Genomic DNA, 15,132 nt, shown 5'->3' with positions numbered 1-15,132 from the left:
TAAACATTAGATAGGAGACAAACCAAAGTTTAGGATTCAATCAATTCTAGCATTTATAATGGCTATAAAAGCTAATATTAAAATGATTAAATACCTTCTATAATTACACTACTATAGAACACTAGAAATATGAACCAATGTCGGATGAAATATTTGCGGAATTAACGATCATAACTGCCAATCTCGGTGTGTGTGTGTGTATCTCTCTCTCTCTCTCTCTCTCTCTCTCTCTCTCTCTCTCCTCTATCTATGTTCTTGTTCTTTCTGAAGATCGATGTGTCAAGTTCATTGTGGCAACACTGGAGGAACTACCGCCATAGGAAGGATCCTATGTTTGTGTACGTGCAGTCTGATGGAAATATATGTGGCCGAAAAGCCAATCACACATTCCATATCTTATTCCATGTTCTTTAATAGAATATATTCATTATAGTGCATGTATGAAGACTATAATGAAGTCCATGAATACACGATTGGACTTGGTGAATAATGATGAGATCGTAATACAGAGATCACTAGTCTTTGAGCATTTGTTCTAAATATTCCTAATTTAAGGATTCGCGATAAGGACATCAAAGTGTCTGGATAGAATAACACTATCTAGCCTCACTCATATGATGAGTATGGTCGTTCTCGTAGCCATTAGTGTGGAGACAGTAAGGATAGATACTGGATGCTCTTTAGTGGAAAGATTTTCACTCAATTGATTGTATGAATCCCTTAATGGTATTATACTAAACTATCAATCAGGTTGATTCACTTTGCAGTTGTGTAAGTGGTCCTTAGTCCTGAGACACCAAATACGTCTTGTGGTTGGACAATTGTACTTTGACTATGACTTATGTGTCCCTAATCATGGGATTCTAAATTGTCTTAGTTCAGGTGCATCAATAAGTTCACAAAGACGATTGAGTGTTCAAGATGGGATCGTCCACCCTCAGTATAAGAGGTAACAGCTCAAGGAAGATGATGCGATGAAGTCCGTGGCCAAGGTAGTGAAATATTGGAAGAGTTCTCCGATGATTTCTGAATGCATTAGTACTAACTCGGATGACCGATTAGGGTTTGACAGTTGACCATACCCTAAGTCATCCAAAGAGCGTCAAGTAGATAAGGGAATATACATACACGATAACTGATGACAAACAGGTTCTATGAAGTGGGTCGATATAGACTCCTTTGTATCTTCTAGAACACGAGGTGTAGCTTGGAACCAACGTGTTGGAGACTCGACCTATCGATTGGGTTATATTGATCTGACATTAATTAATCTATATGATGGTATATTTAATTTGGAAGGCCAATAAAGGTTATTGGGCTATTGGATTCGTTAACTAGACTGATACATGGGCCTAGAGGGTCATACAAAAATGGTGTTTTGGACGTTGGAAGATATACTTAAGTTTTAGGGATTTTAATGAAAAAACCCACTTAGTATAAATAGGGGAAGGCCCTGAATGAAATTCACCAAGGCCAGAATTGGTCAGGGGCCGTCCCCTTCTTCTCCCTTCTCCCCAACACCCCTCTCAATCCATGATCGATCGGAACGGCGTAACAACGACAGTGGAGGTAGAACGAGGCTCGTCAATGAGAAGGAGGGGATCAAACATGTCGAGGATTACATGGATATGTCTAGAGGCTGCACACTTGAGCAGTTCAACTCATCTCACTCCGAGATCCAAGAAATTAGGGATGTGATCTGTGCACAGGTTCTTTGTTTCATGATTTTCATGATGGCGTTCGATTATGTTATTAGCCTTCCGCTACATAGAATCCGCGTCTTCATCCAGATCATGGTCTGAAGAACCCAACAAAGCCATGATGCAATGAAGCAGAAGTGTTGGGAATCATGTCTGCTGATGCGAGCAATTGAGGTCCATTTCTTCTCACTATGTTTTTCTTCTGTCTCCTTGGATATATGAAATCCAGAACCTACATTTGTTATTCGTTAGCGAATTTATTCTTCCTCCCTTCTTCCTCCTCACTGTCCTCCCTCATTTCTACCACATTTGACTCCCACTCACCCCTCTTTCTCTTCCACCCCACCTTCCTCATTCCTCCACATCTCCCGCTTGCGCCAAGCATCACCGACGACCTCGCTCTTTCGCTGGCCGTCGGCGGCGCAGCCCAACTAAGCCACATCAGTAGACCCCAAACCCGGCCAATACTAAACTCAGACCCATGGACAATGGTCAATTCCAACCTTAGTCAATGTTCAGGTCATGTCAACTTCAATATGTCAACAGTCAACCTATAGACTACATCAATGGTCAACCCAAAACTAGTCAACTACCAATGGAGATCAAGTCAACAATCAATCCAGCTGGTCAACGGCTAACCCCCAACCTGGTTAGCGGTCGGGCCAAAGGAATATCACTGATGCTTGTTTGACAAGCAGGTCTTTTTTTTCTTTAGTCCTGCATCACTCTCTCTCATTGCCCTCCACTCGTTTCTCTCTCATCTCTCTGGGTCGGTTTCGAGCGGTGCGTGGTTCGGATATCCGCCCCAGAATCGCGCCGTCCACCGCGCGGTCGTCTCTACGCTGACGTGGGAATCGGAACGTTGAAAAGTTAAAAAACCCTCTTTAAATTCCCGCGGTAAAGAAATTCTTAAAGTATTCAAGTAGTAGATGACCAAGTCAGTTCCTTCCATGCTCGATCGGACGACGAAGGAAGATGAACACGCCGTTGATCTTGCTCCTCCTCGCGATTTCCCTCTTCCCAATCGATTGCGATGCTCGATGCCGCGGTTGCGATCTCGCTCTAGCATCCTACTACGTCGCCGCGGGCCAAAATCTGACCGAAATCGCTGCGTTATTTGGCATCCAGTTCAACGAAATCGACAGTTCGATCATTGCTTACAATCGCGGTATCACCTCCAAGGATAGTATCCATGCCAATTCAAGGATCGACGTTCCTTTCCAGTGTAATTGCATCGACGGCGAGTTTCTCGGGCATAGCTTCCGTTACACGACGAAATTGGGGGACACGTATGCGAGAATCGCCGCGGATGTGTACCACGATCTGACGACTGTGGAGATCCTTAGCCGAACGAATGCGTATGATGTTACGGGGATTCCTTCGGGTGCGGATATCAACGCGACGGTTAAATGTTTCTGCGGCGACGCCGGAATCTCTCGGGATTATGGGTTGTTTGTGACGTATCCGCTTCGGCGTGGTGATACTTTGGAGTCTGTCGCTGCGGATGTTGGATTCTCTGATCATAAGTTGCTTCAGAGGTATAACCCCAATGTTGATTTTGATTCAGGTGGAGGCCTGGTCTTCGTGCCTCGTAACGGTAAGTTCCTGGGATATTTATATTTTTTGGAGTTTTTTTTGGATGGAATACCATCAGAGTCATCATTCTGTTCCTGGGATATTTATGTCTTTTTTCCAAAACTTTTAGGAGCTTTTTTTGGCTGGAATACCATCAGAGTTATCATTCTGTTCCTGGGATATTTATTTCTTTTTCCAAGATTTTTGGGAGCTTTTTTTGGCTGGAATACTATCAGAGTCATCATTCTGTTCTTTCTCTGGACTACCTATTCTTTGAACGTGACCCAGGAAAATTGTAGAAACGCCTATCGGTTGCTGTGGGAGAGGGTTCTGTAGACTTCTAAAGAGAGGAATCTTAGCGTGGGTATTATCTAAAGGCTATTTTTGGTGCAGTTTACACTTTTTGTGGTGATTATGTATGTTTGAACCGTAAAACTGCCAACAGGATGATGAAGTTTTGACGAATTCGTATTTGAGGTTATGTAGGCTTGGATAGAAAACTGTTGGATCTTCAACCCTTAAACTGAGACATTTGCATCTTCGATTTATAGTTTTCTCTTCGCATGCAAATCCTTTCTAATTTCCCATCATCGTCATGTCATCTACCTTCAGTGCAGTCTTCTATAATTTCGCCTGAAATTAAAATTCTGTGTATGGTTGAAAGCTGAATCCTGAAAAGGGGTTGTGCCTGTAATTTATTCTTTGTTAAAAATCATATTGTACCACCAGTGCAAGCCCTCCTAGTACACGTCATTATTAACTCATACTATCCGATCTGCTGAGTATTTCTTTTTTCCCTTAAAATTTATCCTAGTTAAGAAGATTCCGTAAAATATTAACTTTATTATTTTTCCCTTAAACGTGGTTCTTACTAAATGCCATCTTGCCTTTATGTTCAGATTCAAACGGAAGCTTTCGTCCCCTAGAAAGGTGGGCTTTGTAAAAGAAGTTATACCGACTTTTTTTTTGCAACAAGTTCCACGTCCTCTGCCATTCTAATGTTTTTAGTATTTTCTAATCTTGCAGGACAGGTATTTAGGATTTTCTCTATATAACTTAACACCCTATATTGATAAATAGAACAAAAGTGTCGCAGCTGATGATTGAAACTATATTGGGCTACTTTGATCGGTAGGACTTTCACCGGGAGCAATTGCTGGGATTTGTGTGGCGGCAGTGGCATTTTGTATAGTCTTTCTCTCTGCAGGGTTATACATTAGATCGACTAAAGGAAAGAAAGGAAGATTGCTGGAAAACCCTGTTAATTTCAACAACAGTGTAGGTAAATAACAGTTGATTTCTGATGCAGTTGAATTCTTTTGGATATCTAAAAAATAGAATTGCCAACATCCTGATTCAGTTAGAAATTAACTCAGAATGCTCTTATGGGATTGTTTCGTGTGAGGATAAATTACTTAAAAGAAACACTAAATTGTGCAGGGATGCATGTGCCCTCATGGTGCACTCTGGATTTGTTTATTATATTCATTTACTGAGAGAAATTTTTGAGCAAGGTCTCCCTGCATATTTGCGCCTGTGATTTCTTGATTTTTTCTTCTCTACAGGTTCCAAATCTACTTCAGATGAGATTTTACGGCAACCTAGTGTAGAGATGAATTCCCCTTTACCAGAGGTTTTCATTGATAAGTCAGTGGTGTACTCTTATGAAGAACTTGCAAAAGCTACAGATAATTTTAGCTTGGTTAATAAAATTGGTCAAGGCGGCTTTGGTGCTGTCTATTATGCGGAGATTAGAGGAGAGGTTAGCTTCATAATTGTTTCATTACTCTCGTTTGGGGTTTTGCCTGTCATTTCGTAATTTGTGCATGGATCATTGTGATGGTTCAGAAATTGGACGTTTTCCAAAGCCAATGTCTGCAATATTCAAATATCTTAAGTCAGACATCAACTTAATCAGTCACAGAAGATTTATTTATTACACGAGTAAATATTTTCCGATGTGCATTAATTTTTACTGTCAAGACGACTCTAGATAAAAAGGGCTCTGAGTGGCAAAAAGCTTAACCAGAAGCGTGTGAATGTACTTTGAGTGGCTTTCCTAACTAAGTACCTCAATGACATTATCTGACCACCTATTTTGATGAGAATCCATTCTCTTTCAGAGACATTCTCTCTGTTACACCATCCCTTGTCTTCTTGTTATTCTTTTATCTTCCAATAAATTACTGCTCTCCTGGAGTCATTCTCTCTCATTTACATTCAGGTACCAGGAAGGGTCATCCAAACTATCCATGGTGATTTAAGAGTTCTCGTGGCCATATTAAGATTCGGCTTGTGCATGACAAAGTGCCATTCATTTCTGGATCCATTTCTACCAATAAAAACAAAATCTTGAATAGATGAAAACCATTAACATTCAGGTTGTCTGTTCTGTGCCTATGGCTGAAAACTTCAACTCAAGTTAATTAATGTTCATACTGAGATTGATTTATTAAGTGTTTGTGGATTATGTACGTTACATTGTTCTCAATTGACCAGTATCTTTTCTGTTTGGAAACGAGCTTGATTCTTCCTACGGTTGTGATCATTATTCCTGATAGAGTACTGCTGAATAACAAAAGTATAATTACTGTAAATTATTTAATCTCTTTGCAAAATATATATTTCAAGAGATTGGCTCATATTCTTCTTATGTTTTCTATCAATGTGGTCTAACTTCCATTTTTTATTTCGGCTGTACAGAAAACTGCGATTAAGAAGATGCCCATGGAGGCAACTCGAGTATTCCTTGCTGAGCTGAAAATCTTGACACATGTTCATCATGTCAATTTGGTAAATCGTACTCATTTTATCTATCCGCCAAATTTATTATGGTTCATCATCATTCAATTGGAATGTTGTTATGCTGTATTAAAATTATGTAGAAGCATGTTAGAGTAGTATCTATCATTATATGAAGAATTAAAAAAAAACATTATTGTATGAAGGTTTAGGTATATGATTAAACACATTAGGATCATTATTCGGACTTCAATTCCTTTAGAAAAAGGGAATAATAAGCATCATGTTCATAGTCAGGGGATGCATAAAAATTGCACTGCTGTTAAGAAGTCGAAAACTTAAATGTGGATGACATGTACATGATGTTTTATGAACTTATACCGGGGTTTATGTAAAATTTTGTGGATTATTTTTGCCTCTTTAAGACAAACATCCGTGACATTAATTGGTATATTTTTCCTCATGTGTGTCAAGTGACCTCCAATCTGTTGGAAGCACGCAATCACAGAATTGAGAAAGGGAGAAGAAAGCTGAGGCAGAAGGAACAAAAAATGGCTAGATTTTCATTAACATTACAGAACTCTATACAGAGTCATAAACATCTACTTTTCTCTCAGACTGTGTGTGGTATGTGAGTCTCATGTGTGATGCCTTGGTACCTCACATCAAGCAAAAGAATGGATGTCTGTTACGCCTCCAGGTAGAATCAAACCAATTAGCAAGATCCACGCAACACTTTAACTCAAATGAGTCCAAATAGAAATCCAAAACCAGTGAGTACGAAAGGTAGAGTAGCAGGACAATGAGAAGATAACAATCACCAGGGTTTGAGAGAAGGAGAAAATAGGGAATAACGGAAGGGGAGAACAAGGAGGGCCGAATCGGCCTGGCGGCTAGGGTAAGGAGAGGATCTCCCCTCGCCCTCCAGAACTTGCTGCTTTTTCCGGCTTCCTCTCTTCCTCGCCCGATATCTTCCTCTTTAACTTTCCGTCACGGCCCTTTCCTATCCCCTCGCTTGGCCCGAGGGGCTTGGTGCGTGAATGTCGTGAGCGCTTCTGTTTTTCTTCCTCTTTTACAAGTATGTCCTCCTAAGTTCCGTATCAATGTCCCTCATTCCTGGCTTGGACACAAGAACATCGTGGTGGTCTCTAGATAGGTCTTCCGTCAAGAGATCAGCGTGTTGCTGTTTGATGTTGACATTGGCAATATCAATAATGTGTCTACAGCTTCTCCTTGATAAAAATGCTATCAATTTCCATGTGTTTGGTCCTGTCATGAAGGACAAGGTCATGAGAGAGGCAGTGATACGAACCTGGATCTAGGCTCGTATCGGAAGGAGAGTAGTGGACGAGGCGAGGTAGAAATTCCCGGGGTGGAGAGGTGAAACGGAAAGGATCGGAGAGGAGGCCGAGCAGAGGGGGTAAGGATCGGCCGAGGACGAGTCGCCTTAAGACGCGGTGAGGTAGAGACGATCACGAGGGCCGGGGATCGTTGAGGGAGAGAAGGAGACCAGACCTAGACGAGGAGAGTGGGGACAAGAACACTTCTTTCTTCTTCTTCTTGGATGCCCTTTTAAAGGGAGGGCATCCCTATTTATAGGAAATACAGCAATCCAGGGGACGGCCCGAGACCGGCCCAACCGGAACCCTGGCCCGCCTGTTTCCCAGGGGACGGTCTCAGATGCATTCACTGCCCGGAGAACCACCACACGCCGCTGGTGGACCGCTGTGGTCCACCCGCAGACCTGTCGCACACCACACTCCACACTGCGGACCTTTCGCCTGGGGAACTGCTGTGCGCTGCCGGAGGACTGCCACACTCCACCTGCAGGACCCTCACGCACCACTGGTTGAACTGCCATGCGCCGCAGGAGGACCACGCGCCACCCAGGGACCCACCATGCGCGGATCTGCTGCGAATCGCCCACAGATCCGCCATGCCACGCCCACGGATCGGCCACGCCACGCCCTGGGACCCACTGCCCGCTAGCCCACAAGCCTCCCATGAACTCGCCGGTAGCCACTACCACCAGGTTGCTCCGCCACCACCACTGCCATCGCCACCAGCAACTGATGTCCGTCAGCTCCGTCCCACCATGCTGACCGTGCTCGCCTCAGCAGCTGCCACCATAGCACCCGCCGCTCAAGCCACTGACACACCAGCATGAGGACAAGCTGGCTTTTGAAGGGGGGAGTAATGATAGAATACTAGGGGGTAGTTTCATCATGTTAGCCCACAGGGCCATTTCAGTCATTTAGCTATCATTGTATTTCCTTTAAATAGGGATGCCCTCCCTATAGGAGGGCGGCCAAGAAGATAGAAGAAAGAAGTGTTCTTGTCTTCCCTCTCCTCATCTAGGTCTGGTCTCCTTCTCTTCCTCTACAATCCCCTGCCCTTGTGATCGTCTCTACCTCACCTTGTCTTCAGGCGGCTCGTCCTCGGCCGATCCCTACCCCCTCTGTTCGGCCTCCTCTCCGATCCTTCCCGTTTCACCTCTCTACCCCGGGAATTTCTACCTCACCTCGTCCTCTACCCTCCTGATACAAGCCTAGATCCAGGTTCGTATCAGACAGATGGTGACTTCTTGTCACAGAAGAGCATGGTAGGCCAGGTCAGGGGTAATGCCAATTCATAAAGTATTATCTGAATCAAAAGTGCCTCGGCAAACGAACACTCAAAGAAAGGTAAGATGAGTCTTCCTCATCCCTTGAGCGCATAGCGCACTCTGCCAAGGTGTTCGGGAACATTCTCTTTTGGACGACTCTGATACGATATTGAAACGTACCAGTCGATGAAGACCAATGAGATCAATAGTTCCAAATGTATTTTGATAGTTTTTTCTGAAAGAAATGAATCTTGATAGTTGATGATTCAATGGTTCAATTAATCTTAACAAGTAGAGAGAATGATGGAGAGTGATAGGAGAGGAGAAAGAAGACAGATAGGGAAATGTCGAAATGGAAAATAAGACACATTTGATTCTTCTTGACTGTCCTACTCTACGGAAGGGTAAGGAAAACATGCCGAGGAAGCAAACAACAAAAATATCCCTAACATAGGATGGTTTAACAGGTTTAACAGAGATTACCTAGTTTAACAGGTTTCTCAACCACATGACCACCAAGGCACCTTGCACCAATTGTCAAATCCACAGAGTTGTCCAATTAATAGAACTTGAACTCATCAAGTATAGGTTAATATTTTGGGACACCAGGATCTGTGGCTGGCTTCCAGTGGAAGGGATTTCACTCTGCTCCTAAGCCACGTTCAGTGTTGAGTGCTAGATATGACTGAAAAGTTAAATAAATGGCTGGAAAATGGTACCTCAATGCTTGCACCTGGGAACAGAGATACAATGGACTTACAGGCTTTGATTACATGTTAAAATTGATCTCTGGTCAAAAGTGATCCTGATCAGAAGTTGATACGTCAAGAGACGTATCGAATTGGATATTTGATATGTCACCAATGGCACTGTGTCTCGCAGATACAAAGATCTCGGGAATTCTATGGTATCTTAAGGAACCGAGAAAACAGATCTAGACAACTTCAATCTCTGGATAGGTTCCTTCCCGATCAGATCTGACGGCTTCAATCTCTGTCGATGAAGCTCCTCCTCGATCAAGATCTGGACGTCCCCTGCGCGATGGACGCTCCTTCCCGATCAGCTTGACTCCGGCTTCTAGTACTCTCCAGAAGGTCGGACTGACTCCCGTCCCTCTGGCCTCTACCGACGGAACTGTCGGGCTTGATCTCCGAGAAAGTAAAACTGCCTCCTACCTGGTCTCCTCGGCTCTTATTTATAGGCGTATGTTCTCCCTTCTGTCTGGATCGACAGTTATTGGTCAACGGCGACCGTTCACCCCCCTCATCTTGTTCCTTCTGACATATTTCCTTGAATAGAATTTATCAGAAGGGCTGCAGGCGGCTTCCTCATGTTTGTCAGCTAGGTTTGAAAAAGGCTAAAGCTTGATTGTTCAGTCTAGGGTCAGTATAAATAAGATGAAATAAATGGGAAATAAGACACTTACCAATTGGGTGACTTGGGCACCCATTTAAGTGGAATGTTTCCCATGTAGTAATGTTCCACTCAAGCCTATTCAAAAGAAGGAAATTGTGAGCCATTTATAGAAAGCTGGGCCACTTAAAAATAAGAACTAAAAGAGGAATCTTGGTCATTTACAGCTTGTAATGTACTGACAAGTTGACAGAGGGAAAGCACAACTAACACGTGTGTTCATGGTTTAACAGCTGAACTCAGCCAGTTTTCAACTCTGGATGTAATCCGTCTAGATGTCAATAGATGCGATCATGGAGAACCTTGGCCCTGTCAGTGGAGTCGTCAGTTTGTGCACAATAGTAATCAATCTCCTTCCACCATGCCTGGGATTGTTTGTTTGCTCTAAAGTGTTGCAGTTCTCTTGGAGTAGGTGTGTTGTCCAATCTATGAGATCCTCAGTCTTTGAGTTATCATCCTGCTTGGATTGTCACTTCTGGATCATATCCCAAATTTCATTGATGGATTATACTCCATATACGATTGACAAATTTCACGGAGCATCTAAAACCTAGGTGAAGTGTACAGCTTCCTTACAGCACCATTTCATATACTTTGGATCACCATCAGAGGGTTGATTCTTTCAAAAAAAAAAAAAAACCATGGGAGGTTGATTGTCGGTAAGGTGATAATTTATTAACTCTACTTATAGAGATTTTGTCCAGTAAATATATTCTGGTGATCAATATGATATAATCTCATTGTAGGGAAACTTTAGTCACTTTCCACTATGATTCTATTTCCCTTTGAATAGGCCAGCCCTTCCCTAAGGAGGGCATACAAGGAAGATCAATCAAGTTGGGTCTCCTATCTCCTCCCAGCAGTGTCCATACTAGTGATCCTTCACAGAGAGAAGTCTGTTCTGCCAGGGCATCTCCTCTTATGGAGACATGAAAGAGAAATTTCAAAGGGAAACTGGTTAAGGAAGTACGAGCACCAGCACCCGATAACAAGCACTGTTAATCGGGAACACCAGCTAGGTGAAGTCCTTCACTTCCCAGGATTGTGGTAAACTCTGATTATGTGTCAAGTGTCCTCCTGTCCCTTTGAGATGCTCAATCACCGAATGGAGATGAGTAGAAGAGACCTGTAGAAGAAACAAAAAATGGCTAGGTTTTTATTGACAGTACTCCAATATATGGAGTGTCGTATTTTGTTGGATCATCCATGGCCCAACAGCTAAACACAATAGCTGATTTTTGCCTCAATCAGAGTTGCATATGCTACTATGCCATAACAATGTGAAAGGGCTGAGGGAGTTCTCTCTATGGGACCTGCCCCATACCTTCTCTTCTCTTCGCATAATTCCAATATTTTGAGCTCAATCAAAATGATATCACAGCAGGTTTGACAAGTAGATAGAGGAAACAAAAGAAAGAGGAATGCAGATTGATTATCCATATATTAGGGCCAATGAATTAGGAGACGTACTGAAGAGGGGTTGATCAACATGTAGTATATCAGCTTATGAAACTTTGTTTTGAAAAAATGGAGGCAAAGGTTTTAAACATTGCCTCTTGGCTGCGATCACCATCAACACCTGCAGCAAAAACATCTAATGTGCAGATCCCGCATAAATATTTTTATTCATAATGAGGATGGTTTATGCAATTTAGGCCCCTGTGGGATTTGAATTAGGCAAATCCTTAGAATCCCCCTTTAGTGAGTGCACTTTATCTGGCATTTTGTAATGTAGATGCCACAAAAGCCTGGATTTTGCCTCTTTGCAGTTTTGTATCATCAATGTATTTGGTTCAGTTGTAATGGTCAGTAGTGAAGTACAACATCCTGCGTTAATATGAAAAGTTGTACCCTTGTTATCAGCTATAGCTTTTAGAACAGTCGGTAAGCGCCTGAGTCCAACACTATTTTTTTGGCAACTTGGAATATTTTAGTCATTTTTCCTTGGGGAGGCAAGACAACAAGCAAATATGCTCCCGTTCCCTCTCCTCTTGGCAATGTCCTTTCCACTGTTTTCTTCTTCCCCTTCATGGCATTTTCTTCCTCATGGATCTGCAGATGTCCTTCCCTGCAGGATGAGTGATGGCCCTCTTCTTCTCTAATCCTGGGGAAGATCTTACCGCTATCTTTCCCTCCATTCTTGTCTCTGCCTCTTGAATGGTCCTAAATCAAGGTTCGTGTTCCTCGTTACTAAAGCTCAGGGAACATTCTGATAAGACCCCAATCCTGGATTTATGTGTTTAGTCTTATTTAGATTTCAGACGGCTCTGATACCATGTAGATCTCCATAGGGAGGAATAGAGAAGAGGGACATCAAGGATGATTCTGGCGCAGAGGTCAGTGGGAAATTCTGGAGGAACAGTGAGAGGACAGTTATCGTTAGGAGGAGAGAAGGATAGGTTTAAATGTAGAGGTTGTTCCACAAGAGATGACAGAAACAGAGGATAGCAGAGAAGCAATATAGGATGATGGTTATCATCAGGTGGAGACACAAGGATTACAATCTAACACTCTCTTGGGAGTAGGATTAGAGAAGGAGATAGCAAATCAAGAGAGAATTAGGATTATACGGTAGAGAAGGGCAAGAAGACAGCAGGGTGATGGAAGGAACTCAAGCCACCCTGGGAGAAAATATACAGTGATTTTTTATTGATATCAACTTCATGTGATGTGTTATTTTAATGAGTGTTCTTTTACGTATAACATTTAATTCATGTGATAAGTATTTATTAGTTTATACTTCTGAAATTTATTTTTCAGGTACGTTTAATGGGGTACTGTGCTGATGGCTCACTCTTCCTCATTTATGAGTACATGGAAAATGGTAACTTAAGTGAACGTCTGCGTGGTCCCTCTGGTGAGATCAGTCTCGAGATGCATCTTCTTCGGGTCCACGTTTATAAATCTCTAGTAATTCTTGGCGCTTTAGAATTTTAACCAGCTTCATTAATCCTTTCATGGTGGCAGCTCGAGAACTTCAATGGCCAATCAGGGTGAGGATTGCCCTCGAGTCAGCCAGAGGTCTTGAATATATTCACGATCACACAAACAAGTTGTGCATCCATTGCGACGTAAAATCAGCAAATATCTTGATAGATAAGGATTTTCATGCAAAGGTAGTTCACAATTTATACTCTGAAAGATAGAGTGTGTAAGTTAGCTTGGTTCCTTACTCTAGATTTCCAGTAGGTTGCAGATTTTGGATTGGCAAAGCTAAGCGAGTTTGGCGATGCATCTGTGCAATCAAAAGCAGGTGGAACATTTGGTTATATGTCCCCCGAGTAAGAAACAGAAATTCAAATTTTATTACCTTATTTTTCTTGTGTCTTAGGTCTTCACTTGGATCATCATTTTCCTTTTGATAGAATTAAGATTACCTTATATGATTTTTAAATCCTGCCCCCTCTCCCCAATTTTTTTTTCGTACTTCATCATCAGGTATGCAAGATACGGTGAACTCTCTACGAAAGTAGATGTGTACGCCTTCGGTGTTGTTCTCTATGAACTCATTTCTGGGAAACCGGCTGTTGTGCAAATGAATGAATTGGGAACTGAACCCAGTGGTGCAATGGATCCCGGTGAACTCGTTTCTGAGAAACCGGCTTTTGTGAAACTGAATGAATTGCGAACTGAACGAAGGGGTCTAATCGATCTGGTAATTTCTCTTTTCTATTTTCCGTTCTTTTTTACTCTATCTACATCATGATCCGGCTATTAATTTTCTAAACTTTTATTTCCAAATGTTATTTTAATCTGTTCACAGTTTGAGGATGTCTTTAGCCAGCCAGACCCGAAAAGTGAGCTTCCCAGGCTAGTGGATCCCAATCTGGGCAGCGACTATCCTTTGGACTTGGTCTACACGGTGAGGATCAAAGTCATCCAGGAATCTCTGTTAATATTTAAATTAAATAAAATATATAGCCTCCCTCATTTCCCCTGTTTTTGTCTGGTATCAGATGGCACAGCTGGCCAGGATCTGCTCGCATGAGGATCCTCGTCAACGGCCGGACATGCGAGAGGTAGTTCTCACGCTGATGACAATATCGTCTTCTACTGCTGGCTGGGACGTAGGTGCCCTCCATGGGGACCCCGCCTTGCTCAACCTCATTTCTGGAAGGTAGAAATAATTTTGATCCATGGATCTATAAAAATTATCATGAGTGATTAATGATATCATAATCTTATAGTTATCAATCATGAGTGTTTGTAACACAAAGATTCATCAGTCAGACAAAATTACCACATGGACTGAGTTCTCATAATGTATATTTACCAGTTATGGGTGGTGAATGTTACTGGTTCACTTTTATTTGTTTCCTAGTTTCAACCGATATCTTAGGGCCTCTTATATCTCTGTGATAAAATCAGTCTAAGATGGTCTTTCCACTGGTTAGAATTACCAGCTGGACTGATTTGACATTAAATATTGATTTAAATTAGTCGATCCCAGAATCAAATATTTATAGTTTCATTTATTTTTCTTACTTATTTTTTTCTTTGTTCGGGCTGGGATATTTGGATCTCTTATAGTTCTATTGCTAAGTTTCATCAGTCAAGATGGTCTGTTGACAGTACCCATGATGGTTTCATCTGATTTGTTGGATTAATTCCCTCTTCTAAGCCATGAAAGGCGTAGAAGTACATGCCATCGCGACGGAGCGGAGTAAAGATTCAGATGAAGAAGGAAGGATAACCATGATTTTTCTCTTTCGATCTTAAAAAATCAAAAAAGTAACCTAAAGACACAACGAAATAGAAAAACAACTTATGGAACACATTTCATCCATTTGTAATATGTAGGTACTTAGAGGAGTTGCCATTGGTGGGATTGGAAAAGATTTTTATATAAATATATATCCTTAGTCCAAAACCATAGTATAAAATACAGATCCTTCGTTATTCTAAATTAAGCTATTAGTCTTATCCGGTATACAATTATATATAATATAAGATCATTGTCTTAACAAGTTTGATTCTTTTAATTTAATAATTTAAGTTTGAAGATTTTAGGAAAATTTTTACATTTCCATTAGAGCTTGCAGAAATATATATGAATGACTGGCTATTCAATCGGTTAATGGTCAATAATAAGATGTT

At 41.8% G+C, this 15,132-nt stretch overlaps 1 protein-coding gene across 1 annotated transcript; it reads left to right on the top strand.

The window, feature by feature from the left end:
• Positions 1–2,619: 2,619 nt before the first annotated feature.
• Positions 2,620–14,348, top strand: CERK1 (chitin elicitor receptor kinase 1). Its single transcript, XM_078578077.1, has 10 exons — positions 2,620–3,297; positions 4,411–4,557; positions 4,841–5,037; positions 5,979–6,068; positions 12,796–12,892; positions 13,003–13,151; positions 13,225–13,316; positions 13,474–13,690; positions 13,799–13,897; positions 13,992–14,348. The coding sequence occupies exons 1-10, from the start codon at positions 2,676–2,678 to the stop codon at positions 14,154–14,156; spliced, it is 1,875 nt and encodes a 624-aa protein (XP_078434203.1). The 5' UTR covers positions 2,620–2,675; the 3' UTR covers positions 14,157–14,348.
• Positions 14,349–15,132: the final 784 nt, after the last annotated feature.

This window comes from Wolffia australiana, chromosome 7 (assembly GCF_029677425.1).
Source record: "Wolffia australiana isolate 7733 chromosome 7, ASM2967742v1".
In the NCBI taxonomy this organism is placed as follows: Eukaryota; Viridiplantae; Streptophyta; class Magnoliopsida; order Alismatales; family Araceae; genus Wolffia; species Wolffia australiana.
The sequence above is the reverse complement of the archived record's forward strand: the minus strand, read 5'-3'. Positions and strand labels throughout refer to the sequence as shown.

What these genes read in the sequence shown, in the direction of transcription:
- CERK1 (XM_078578077.1), top strand. Translation starts at nt 2,676, where the DNA reads ATGAACACGCCGTTGATCTTGCTCCTCCTCGCGATTTCCCTCTTCCCA. An exon ending in GAAGGGGTCTAATCGATCTG is followed by an intron (nt 13,691 to 13,798) that starts GTAATTTCTCTT and finishes ATCTGTTCACAG; the next exon opens with TTTGAGGATGTCTTTAGCCA. An exon ending in CTTTGGACTTGGTCTACACG is followed by an intron (nt 13,898 to 13,991) that starts GTGAGGATCAAA and finishes GTCTGGTATCAG; the next exon opens with ATGGCACAGCTGGCCAGGAT.